The sequence below is a fragment of the Simochromis diagramma genome, unplaced genomic scaffold (assembly GCF_900408965.1).
Source record: "Simochromis diagramma unplaced genomic scaffold, fSimDia1.1 OVJJ01000802.1, whole genome shotgun sequence".
In the NCBI taxonomy this organism is placed as follows: Eukaryota; Metazoa; Chordata; class Actinopteri; order Cichliformes; family Cichlidae; genus Simochromis; species Simochromis diagramma.
Window position 1 is genome coordinate 21,958,191 of NW_024387492.1, and position 12,044 is coordinate 21,970,234.

The 12,044-nt window shown below is 38.3% G+C and overlaps 1 protein-coding gene across 1 annotated transcript in view; it reads right to left on the bottom strand.

Moving 5' to 3' along the window:
• Positions 1-12,044, bottom strand: part of xrn2 (5'-3' exoribonuclease 2) — a 46,436-nt gene that overhangs the window by 18,725 nt on the left and 15,667 nt on the right. The window contains exons 19-26 of the mRNA XM_040017369.1: positions 7,000-7,107; positions 6,210-6,299; positions 6,004-6,076; positions 5,542-5,625; positions 4,910-5,007; positions 2,756-2,835; positions 2,570-2,626; positions 1,100-1,168 (exon numbers count right to left, since the gene is read on the bottom strand). Of these exons, the coding sequence (XP_039873303.1) occupies positions 1,100-1,168; positions 2,570-2,626; positions 2,756-2,835; positions 4,910-5,007; positions 5,542-5,625; positions 6,004-6,076; positions 6,210-6,299; positions 7,000-7,107 (659 nt within the window). The remainder of the gene's footprint in view (positions 1-1,099; positions 1,169-2,569; positions 2,627-2,755; positions 2,836-4,909; positions 5,008-5,541; positions 5,626-6,003; positions 6,077-6,209; positions 6,300-6,999; positions 7,108-12,044) is intronic.

The following is a 12,044-nucleotide window of genomic DNA, read 5'->3' on the forward strand; positions in this document are numbered from 1 at the left end:
TATTGACATATATGAGAGAGGGAAGGGTGCCATCGTGTTTACCTGAAACCCTCAAATCTATCAGTGACGCCTTTTTAGAAAAAAAAAAAAAAAATCCAGGTCTCAACACCACTGAAATGCTGCCAGTGAATTGTAGGAGGACTCGTATTCGATGAAGGTCTCGTATTTTTACCCACAAACTTTGTGATTGTGATCTTAGTGCAGTTCTGTATTTTTCAGAAACAAAAAAAACATTTTTTTTCTCCTTTACTCCACCTGAGTTTACCGCCTCTGTCACAGCTGAAAATACACTTTTTTACTGCTCTTGTTGACAAAAGTGGATGAATCTGTGTCTGTGACACAGTGTTGCTCTCTCATTTTCACAGTTTCAAGTCATGCCGGAGAACTTCAGAAGTGGAGGATTTAGTCTGCAAAGGTTTTTTTTTTTTTTTTTTAATTTTTAAAACAGCCTCTGTGTTCTTCCTGGCTCTGACTTCCTGCATCACTCTGGTATATGCTGATTGAGCAAGATCAGCTCCGGTGCCCAGTGTCAAAGGTCTCAAAGCACTTGCACAGTCGAGTCCTGCAACATCATTGTGTCTTTTCTCCATCGTTTTCTGCAGTGTTAACATCTGCCCTGCTTTCTTCCAGGAGCTTCCTTTAATATGAAGACACTGACTAGGCCAAATCTGTACTGAATAAGCCTTGAAACTGGGGATTCACATCATAAACCCAATTTGGAAGTTTTTTTTACGGTTATATATTAACGGTGCTCTGAAATCCTTTTTCCATAGACTCCAATAGAACTAACTGCCTTTCTGCAAACAGAGCCACCACATGTTGTAACGATTTATATAATTTCTAGGAACAAACGGACCTAAAGGATGCTGAGAGCCTGAGACAAATCAGACATTCACAACCTATTGAGAAATGAATCAACGCGTACTTGGTCTTTTCATGGAATTGTTACAATAAGAAAAATATATGAATGTAACTGCTGTATTCTTTAGGAATTACAAGGGCAAACGGAAAAACTATTTCTGCACCTGAAATGAATAAAGCCTTTAATGTTCAACCAGGAATTCATGAGATAAATGCAAAAAGGAAGAAAAATCCTCACTTTGCTCCAGGCAGGAGGACCGCCTTGAACACAAAGCCATCTGGATACTGGGGATCCTTGAACTTCACTCTGGAAAGAAAATGAAAATCATTTGCAACTGACCACAACAAGAGTTCCATTAGCTCATACTTTTTTTAAAGCAAGAATTTCAGAGAAGCAAAATAAATCTCCGCCTCAACACAGAGATCCTGAGACCATGATGGTTCAAATGTTGTCATTTTCTTCTTAACCTCCCTCGCCTACTTCGCTCAGTCATTTTCAACACGTGCCCCAAAGTCTTTTCATCCTTGAAGAATGGCTCATATTACAGTAATGAAAGGGGGGATGGTGCGTACACAGCTCAAAGCTATGAGGCGATAATAATGTGCTGTCAAACAGCTTTGAGCACCAATGGAAACATGACGACGTCAGTGAAGCTTGTAATAAAAGCGATAAGAAAGAAAAAAAAAGACTAATCTGGGATGGTCTGTCATAACGTCCATCAGAATCTGATTTTTTGGCTTATTTTTGGAAGTGGATGCAACAGTTTGTCATGTTTTTTTGTGCGACATCTGTGTTAAAGTTGTGATTCAACTCAAAACTGAGATTTTTAAAAATAAAATATTTTCTCATCTAAATTTTTCAGGTCATCCAATTTGGGCTACTTGTAGACAACAGATATAAACTCTTGTTTTCAAAAGAATTCACCACTGCTGATGAGAATCTGGCCTCCAACTTTGACTCCAAATGGCAGTTTTCAGTGGACGAGTCAGTGGTGTTGAAGCCCAAAGGAAATGCATAAGGTCAGAAGGTCAGCAGTGAGACCAGGACCTTACTTTTTACGTATCAGATTATCAGGGAAGCCCAATTCCAATGCATTGTAATAGAGAAATATTTGCTCTATTCCATGCTGCATGTTTACTCCATTTGTCTCAATATGACTTCCCTTTTTTCTGTGAAACTTAATTAAGGGGTTGTGGCTTTGATACCATAAAGATCAGAATGCACTGCAGATGCAGAATTGGACTTTCAGAGAGGGAAGTGGAGAAAAGAAAGAAAAATAAAAACAGCAGGAATGTTTGATACAGTCCAGAAGGGCACAAGCAGACAAGCCTGCAGCAGACATCAGCCAAATTCAAATCAGGGAAGGTTTTTGCTTTTTATAAGTATAGTTGTGGAATTTTTATACAAAGGGATTAAATAGGAAAAAAACGACATGACCATGAATAATTAAAGATACCTCATGTGTGAACTATCACCAAGAAATATGTAAAAAAAAAAATTACACAAATCTGAACATTTTACTTTGTGCCAAAAATATTTAATCTGACCATTTAACTGCAATTGTAAAGGCGTTTCCCGTTCTTTGTTCGCCTCCAGCCATACTTGACATCATCGTCATTGTTGGTGGAATTTTAAGTTAAATCCAATGAGTCTTCCCGACATGTACAGTAAATATCAATGCTACAAAAAAAGTTTGTGTTGACTTACCCGATTGCAGTGTTCTGTGAAATATCTCGCAGCATTGGAACAGGCGACCTCACCGTACTGCAGGATAACCAAAAACAAATACATGAGGCAGATGTCACATTTACCCAGCTCGTCTTCCGTTGGCTTAGAGCGGTGGCAACATGGCACAAGAGGCAGAGAAATGAGAATAAAGTCGGTGTTCCTTACTTATCTGGTAGAATAGGGTCGTCATCGAGATTTAGTCTACCTTGGATTCCATGGCACAGCTCTGCAGGGATCTCAGTGTCCTGATGGAGACAAAGCTGCAGTTTTTTATCCACAAACAAATGATGGTTTAATGCAGCAACACTCTAGTATTATGCTTCCTCTGATCTTCTTAGGCCATGGACATAAAAGAAGAAAAAAACCTAAAACATCTAAAGCGAAGAGAAAAAAAATAAAATTCTGAGGGATGAGGCGTTTTTTACAATTCTCTAGCATCTTTTTAAAGAAGTTGTTTTAAAATACCATCATCTAGAAAATATTTGAGCTCCAAATAAATTCTTGAGGGTAAATATCTGTTACTATGACTCTGTGAATAGATTACACATATTCTAAACTGGTGTCACCTGCCTTGTATATGAGCAGCAGCAAATAAAACGTCAGTCCTCTACCTGAAAAACGGCTTTCTACGGTCTCCAAATCTGCCGTTAGAGATCACACATCCAAATATTTCAGGGACTTCAAGCATCCACATTCTATGTTGACTTGAGTCCACACTGAAAGCCATAGTACCAGAAATTTACCCTAAAAATGTGAAGGACCTACTTCAAGTAGTTTTATAGATAATGGAATTTTAAAATGGACCCTCAAAAAAAAAAAAAAAGGAAAGAAAAAAAAGGAATTTTTGTGGCCAAAACTGTGATGGTCAGGTGGGAAGATTTTTCCTTTTAAACTGCATGTCTGCACAAGAGGTTTTTGTCAAATGTTTTTCAGTAGTTCATCTCATCCTCATCTGACAGTTTTATTTATTTATCAAATCTGTACCTGTCGTCTAGACGGGCTACGTAAAAGTTCAAGTTCATGTAACTGCAGGAGAAGAGGGTCCTCTGAGGTGAAGGCTTTTCTCTCGTGGAACGCAGCGATAAATAAAACCTGCATTATTCTTTCAGTCAGACTGCGAGGCCTCTGAAACTCTGAATCCTCTAGATGAACTAATTTTCCTTCGCATCAAATTCATTTCATCGCTGAAAGCAAAGCACACAGAAGCTTGCTTGACTGTTCAGATGCACTCATTAAGAAGTATTTACCCAGCAAGTCTACGCATCGATTGCTTGGGTTTGCAAATGCATAATCAGTGAGACTAAACTCAAAGCGGGCGACACCTGCACAGCTTCAGCGCACATCTGCAGCACAGTGACGCAGCAGCATATCAAAGTTTGAGCCGCAGAAGAAGAAGACTGTTATTACAGACGCAAACCAGCTGACTCTGTGTGTGTTCCTGTCTAGCTATCTTTGTGAGGACCGAAATCTGAAGAAAAAAAAAAGAAGTTTCATTTAGTTGACTTTCATAGAAGTTTTTATTGCACGGTCCTAGGGGCCACTGGATCATCCAGATTTTTCCTTTGAAATTGCTGTTGAACTTATCTGCACCTCTTCTCCTTTTCCTCGATGGTCCTCTTCGCATATAATGTATCCGATCCCTGTGACTGACACACTCACCCGTTCTCACAATTTTAAAGACCTTTTTGAGGCTCAAAATGTGGTTTTAGTGTCAGAGTTACAATTGGGTTATGGTTAGGTTTAGGGTAAGGCATTCATTTTCATTTTTAATGGTTAGGGTTAGGGTAAGGGGCTAGGGAAACCATTGCGTCAATGAAGGTCCTCACTAAGATAGCTGAACAGGGTTGTGTGTGTGTGTGTGTGTGTCACGATAACACTGAGCTAAAAGAGTTTCCTTTGAATTGAAGTTAAAAGTTAAGGTTTTTTATTAATTTATTTTATTTAACTTCATTTATTTACTGACACATTTTCACTGCATTATTTGTTCACATTTTCCTCTTTTATTATAATTATGTCTCTATTCTTTCACATTACCTGCCTTTATGTTTAGCTTTCATTTATTTATTTATTTTTAGCTCCAGTGTTTCTGTATGATGGCTGGGTGTCTATATCTATGTATAGGTCATGGTGCAGGGATGGAGGGGTGATGAGCGGGTGTAGTCAAGGAGATGCATGTGTGTATTTTTGTTTATTTTCCGTTTTTAATGTGTACAGCACTTTGAGTTGAATCTTTATTGTATGAAAAGAGGTAAATAAATAAAGTTTTGATTGATTGATTTGACTGAAGTGAATGCTTACTGACGGCGTCGGGTTTCTTACCTCGTTAGATTCTGTGCGATACAGTTCATGGATGAAGTCAAAGAGTGGGTGAGACTTCCCCAGAAACAACACGTCACTTCCCAGGCTGTTTCTCCTCTCTGAAACAGAGCACAGAAAGCCGGTGTGGTCAGAAAGGAGAGAAAAAACAAGTGTTCACAAACTGCTACCCTGCTCACACAGGTCTGAGTGTAAACGGGAGAGAAGCCCATGATTAGAAAACAGAAAAATAACGAGATAAATGACCACATTTATGTCAGAACAATGAAAAGAAGGGTAAATTATGGGTTCTACTGCAAACTGTACGTTGTGGGGATGATGACTGAAAAAAAGAATACCTGCATATATATGCAAATACATAAAAAGCACCTGTCTGACTATAACACAGTTCTTTAGACCCTTTAACCCTTTATCCAAACATGGAGAGGAGCAGAGATGGCAGCACTGCAACCCTTTAACATTTTGACACTACAGCCAACCCCAGCTATTGGAGTGGTTTGTTACTGCATTATGGTGATAATGTCAGAATTACAAACATAAAGTGAGTTTTACATCAAACACCTTTATCACAGAAGGTAAAGTTCACCGAAAGAGAAATCCAGATGTTACATTTGATACGATGGCCTTTTACTCACTTTCCTCAGGAGTGAGGTCGGGGTAAACATCAGCCAAAGCCGCCCTCAGCCGACGTTCATCCACAAAAGGCAACAAGGCAACACCTATGAAAGTAGCACCATGATATAAAACAAGTGCACTTACAGTAATAAATAGTGTAATCATGTAATAGTACAGTATTACATTCTCTAAATCTGTTTTTAATGTGTACTCAAGTTATATCTTCTCCTTTTTAAAACTTTTATTTTGAAGTCACAGCCTCTATATTCCCGCACTGAAACATTTTTTAAGTTTCTGCTGTTTTCACAGGGAATTTGAGCCCTTCATACCAAAATGAGCCGCATAGTTAATATCAAATAAAAAAAGTGTGTCGAATGAAACGTTGGCTTAAAAATATATTTCCATTTATTAACAATAAAGATTAAACAAAAACAGCTGTAATAAATCTCTCTGTCCACATTATTTAAATGTCACAGACTCACCCTGCCAGGCGTATTTCTTGCCGTTTAGATCAATGGCAAAGTCATCGGGGTAAAAGTCGATGATCGAGGAATCCTGCATCAAAGGAAGTGATTTAATTATTTTTTCATTTTTCAAGTAAAACTCAAAAAGACACTGGTACAACTACCACAACTAAAAAGATCAGAGAGCAGCAATACTGCTGAGCTGTTTCATGCCTGAAACTTACCGGACTGCTCATGAGGTTCCTCCATGTTGGTGGCAGGAAGTTACCGCTGGCGGCAGGAAACACTCCCATCAGCTGCTCCAGTGGCTTGAACTGCACGAAACACCCAACAAACAGTCATGTCTGTTGATTAAACCCTGTAGAGCAGACGCTGTAGTGTGCGATGCTGCCGTATGATTTACATTTGTGCGCTGGTGTGTCTTGCATTGCTTTGACATGATCAGTTGATCAAGTTGGATTTAAGTTTTTTTGTTTGTTTTTTTTGCCTTGTCTGTTCCACACAAAGTTCCCGCCAGAGTGAACGTTATATTACATACAGCAGATGATGAGATAATTGAATTATTCCAGCACTTTCTTAATACGACTTCCTTTTTTCCCCCACCCTTTTGTTACATCTCCCAACTTTTTTAAGACATATCAAATTCAAAAGGAACTGGTATTGGTTGTAGAATTATAGATTTTCTCAGTTTAAACCTTTGATGTGTTTTCCTTGTTCTACTGTTGTTCATTGCGTTATGTTTTAATTTTCATTTCATAACGCCAGCTTAATACTTAGGGAAGACCAACAGGTCAACTGAGGTGAACTTTTACGGTGTTTTAGTGAACTTCTTTAATAACTTGAGCCGCTATCAGTGGCTTTACAAGCAACAAGCTATAGCAGCATTTAGTTTAAAGGAACATGACTGATTCAACACACTTTCAGATTTCACTGCAGGAAAAACAACATTTCTCACTGAAAAGTCACAGAGAGAAAGATTGAGAATGAGGAGGAGAGAAATAAATCCATTCTTACTGGTTTGGTGTTCTTCTCAAAGTCTGAGAACATGTCTTTGATGTCTTTGAAGTCAGAGGCGAACGGTGCGTAGTGGAACGGGAAGTACCACTTCCAAGAAGCACAGCCCTGCAAATCAACGAGTAAACAATTCCAATCAACAACTTAGCTCTGAGCTTAAGATCAGTTAATGGGGCCAATGTTTGACTGAAAAAAGAAGCTTGTTGCATATCAAGTAATTAAATGTGATGCTGGTGCACACATGGAAGTTATTCACAAATATGAAGAAGGATCCACATCTCACCAGTGGAGTTCTTAGTGGCTTTATCCCTTACCTGGATAATAAATTCGCTTTATGTTCACTTTACAATAATAAAAATACAGGAAAAATCCAAAAATCAACACATTTCAGTCACTCACATCAGGCATAACTCTCATAAAATCTGGTGACTCATTTTCTGCTCAGTTTAATCATTGGTGTTAGTTTATTGTTGTTCATTCAGCATTAGCTCGTTTGGCACGATATCAACTCAAGCACCCAGATGAGGGGGAAAAAAAATTAAAAGCAACTTCGAAATGGAAGCAGAAAGCTTTTCTCTGCCCTTTTTCTTTAGCGGCACTAAGCTTAAAATCCAATCTGACCAGTCTAAGGTGGCAGTGCTGACATTTTAAACCTTTCACTGAATCCTCAGGCAGCTTTTGCTTTTTATTCAAACTTTCTACACTTTCAGACATGCCAGATTTTTTTTGGCTTGATGGTTAAACAACAAGAATGAGGAAAAAAAAACCTAAAACTAGACTGTAGTTCAAACCATGATGCCTCTGAGGGAAAAAAAATAAATAAATCTCTCCCACACCTGCTGAGAGGCTCTTGCATCTAAAATGTAATCACCTTCCTCTGTTCTGTGTTTCAGAAATGTTTGCTGACAAAGAAGAAAAAAGCTCTGGGGAAAGAAAAAAAAAAAAGTCGTCACCATGCAGTTGGACCACTTATCCTTCCTGAGCAAACATGCCTCGCACCAAAGAACAACCTTCACTTCCCACAATCCACCTTTGAGAAAACGAGGTCCTCCGGTAAATCCACCAATCCTCGCATCTCAGCCAATCTCAGCTTTAAAGCCCAGCACTCTATTATTAAAGGTGGTCATTCAAATGATAATACGGTCCTTTTACCATGATAAAAGGCAGAGGAGGCTCTGATCGCCACATTCGGACGATCGCACAGATCATTTATGGTAATATGGCAAAATGTTTTGTCTCAAGGACTCGGTTCATTTGTGGCGGAGGCTGGCAGGGTCAAAGATCACGAACTGCAGCAACAAGGGGGGGAAAAAAAAATATATATATATATACATTTACTGTCCTGACTCAGAACAGCTGACAACAGGAAGTGAAAGTTTTTACCTCAATATGTTATTAAGTACATGAAGGAGCCACAGATTCAACATACACAGACCTTTCAGTTTAAATATATAAATGGGTGATTTATTCAAACTGTGTTCACATTAGTGAGTCAAATAATCAAAAATTCATTAACAGATCTTTTTTTTTTTTTTTTTTTTTTTTAAATAAACTGAATTTACTGATTTAAAATCCACATGTTGAAAAGAAAACTATTTTATGACATTTCACTAAAATTATTTGGGAGGCACTGAAATATCCACAAAATATCATTTGTTCACTGGTTATTAACATCGACATTGAGTGATCGATGTATGATTTGTTTCTCAAACTGGAAAGCAGACATCTGTAAAAATGTGGGACATTTATTCATGTAACCATTTTAAAATTTGATATTTCATTGGTTCATAATCTGTGCATGTTTAACGACTGCGAGTATGAAAGTACGTCTGAATTAGTTGACTTAGGATCCAGTTACTATCCAGCTGCTCAAGTTTTTTGTTATTTCTTAAACAAAAACCAATAAAAATACTGAAGAAAAATGACAGATGACTCAAGAAAGATTACAGTAATATTACCCCAGTGATTACCAAAATTTTTAAACAAACATTTTAAACTGATCATCTCCATTTTAAGTTATAAGAACAACAAAACTCACCCTGTATAATTATCACCACTGATGAGCAACATCAAATCCTTAAGGAGATTTGAAATGTGTCAGGGCTCACCACAAACATTCTGCTTAGATTTATTTTTCAATATGCGCTCATTAGATAACTTTCATATGGTTTGTTTTTTGTACAGCTCAACTAAATCAGAAAAGGTCACAATGCTGGGAACACTCGGGTCCATCAGCCGTGAAATGTAGAGAAATCAGGAAACAGCTCAACCTTCTTTAAACTGAAGAAATAAAGCTCAGTTTCCATTCAGCCTGAAATAAAACAACATTTTTGGACACAGGTTTCTCCCTTCGTTGACTTTTACCCCGACAACTTTGCCCTTCAAAATTGCCTGTCAGCCCTGTAATGCTATAGAGCCCATTAACATCTGCATGCACCGCCGCAAATTACAATAAAAATACTAAAAAGTTAAATCACCAGTGTCAACAAAGCATGAACATTCAAACTGCCATTAGAGAACCGCCTGCTAGTTGGAAAACTGTCATTTGTGGCCATTCGGTTGTAAAGAAATGAATTATTGGCAGAGGAGACCTTTTCTGTACATCCAACAGATTACTGGAGGGAAAAAAAAAATCGGTTTTTCGCCCTTATGATGAAAAGCAGAGACAGAACGGGGATAAACTGAGCTCTGTCTTCCCCGATCACTTGGTGAGGTGTGCGTGATCTTAACTCCGTCAGTGGCGAGGAGAAGCGTGAATGTGTGGCAGCGAAGAGCAGACACGTCTCCGTCCGTCGAGGGCCCGCTAATGAATTCACTCAGAGCGGCCCCCTGAGACGGGCTTTGGATTGGCGAGCGTGTGGAGTCGACAGAGTGTGCATACGAGGGGAGCACAATCAGCCAGGACAAATCCCCCCCGGCTCAGCCTGAGGTGCCCTGGCTCTCCTGGAGAGGGACCCCAGCTGATTATTTCATTTCAACATAAAGATCAATATTTTACAACACTACAATGATTCGTGTATAATCACACTGCAAACAACAGCAGCAGATCTCAGTGTGAGATGAGCACGAGTTTATTTCGTGTAAATAAGTAAAACTAAAATAAAAACATAGTAAATAATAAAAGAAAGAGTCATTCATGTCAGAAGGCTTCATCTAAATGCAACGAAACACATATCAGTCCCTGGGTTAACTTCACTTGTGAGGAGGATTTATCAGAGGACCTTGTTACCTCAGAGGTGAGTTGTGGGAAGTGAAGGTCGCATTTCTGTGTCAGACATGTTTGCTCAGCAACAATAAGTGTACCGACTCCTCATTAAGGTTTTGGTTTACTTCCTATCAGGTGTGTGGACAGGCAGGATTAAAGATTAAGCTGTAGCGATCTTTTATTTTCATGTTTTCAATCATCACACAACATTTTTCCTCCGAGTCCTATTCAAATGCAAATCATTTTCAAAAACAACAAGCAAGTGGTTCTGATCTGATTCTACTCATTTCCATATTTTGATTCTTGGACTCTACTCTAGTAGAGTCCAAGAATCAAATTCACAGTTCAGAATAGTCCTTATTCTTATAGAGCAAGACAGAGACTCTCACTGTAGGGCTGCTCGATTATGGCAAAAGTGATAATCACGATTATTTTCAATGAAATTGAGATCTCGATTATTTGACGATATTTATTTAACCCTTTAAGACCTACCATAGAACCAAGTCCGTCAGAGCTTATATTATTATTTATTTATTTATACATGTTGTAGTGCCATTTTTGGGAGCATTTCAAGTTGCTATACATCAATACAACTGTTATAGCCCATATTTTAATAGTATGTATGCATTAAGTCCATAGTAATTACATTAATTGCAAAAAAGTGCAATAAACTACAAATAAATTGAAAATCGTTTTTGTTACATATATTTCTACTTGGGGAAATTTAAGAGGTTTATCCCTCAAAACTTTAAATACAAAAAAGTTGCAAAAAATAGTTTCCCACCACAGGAAATTTATTTTGAGTGTCTTCATAGTTTTATTTTGGAGATACAGCAATTTTTATATACTGCAGGAAAAACAAAAAACAATCCTATGATGCAAATTTGCAAAGAAAACAGCATGTGCATCAAAATAAACTATTTCCAGCAGTGCAATTCGAGTTCTAAGCATCCCAGAAACTATACAGAAAAGTATAGAGCCAAAGCCTATACTGGCTTTTAAGGCCTACAAGTAAAAAAACTACATTTTCCGCGAAAATGACGTCACTTCCGGTTTCGGACAGGAAATGGCGGACATGCGATAGTTCGCGTTGACGTCTTTTTCAATGTGGGAAGTGTTATGAACAGCTGATCGGATCGGCAAAGCATGTTTCTGGAATATTATGTTTTTGTTCCTGCAAGCGCTTTTTATGCAATTTTTGCAAAGCTTTATGTGAAAGGAAACCTGACCGAGGACAAGCTGATGGCATAAGATGTAAGCACAACTCCTCTGGTTTCATATGCAAAAAAAATTATTGCGCTAGCTTACGCGGTTCCGATTCTAAAGGGTTAACAATAACAATGTATTGAATAATGACTTTAAAAAATAATATAAAATAGTGTGCAAATACTGATAACAGTGCAAATGTTTGCAATATAAAAAAATTAATGAAAAATGTAAACATCTATGTTTAGTGAACTTTGCAGTGCTGGTCTGTGGCGCAGCTATGACACCGTAGCAAAGTTTACACACTGTGTCTACTTGATCCACGTCTGACTCCGCGAACCCATAATGTTTCCACACCACTGAAGTTTTTTTTTACCTCTCTTTTCAACCAACGGCAGTCACTCTCCTCTCCAAATAACTTCTGCTTAGCTTTCCGAGCTTCCCTCGGGTCCTCTTAATTGTTGTGATGCTGTTCGAAATGCAGAGAGGTGCGCTCGATTTGCCACACGGAGCAGCGCGAGAGTAAAGCATGAGGGAGGGGCTAATAATCGGCTCAGTCATTTTTAATGATCGTTGAAAGCCCAGATCGTAATCGTGATTAAAATTCGATTAATTGAGCAGCCCTATCTCACTG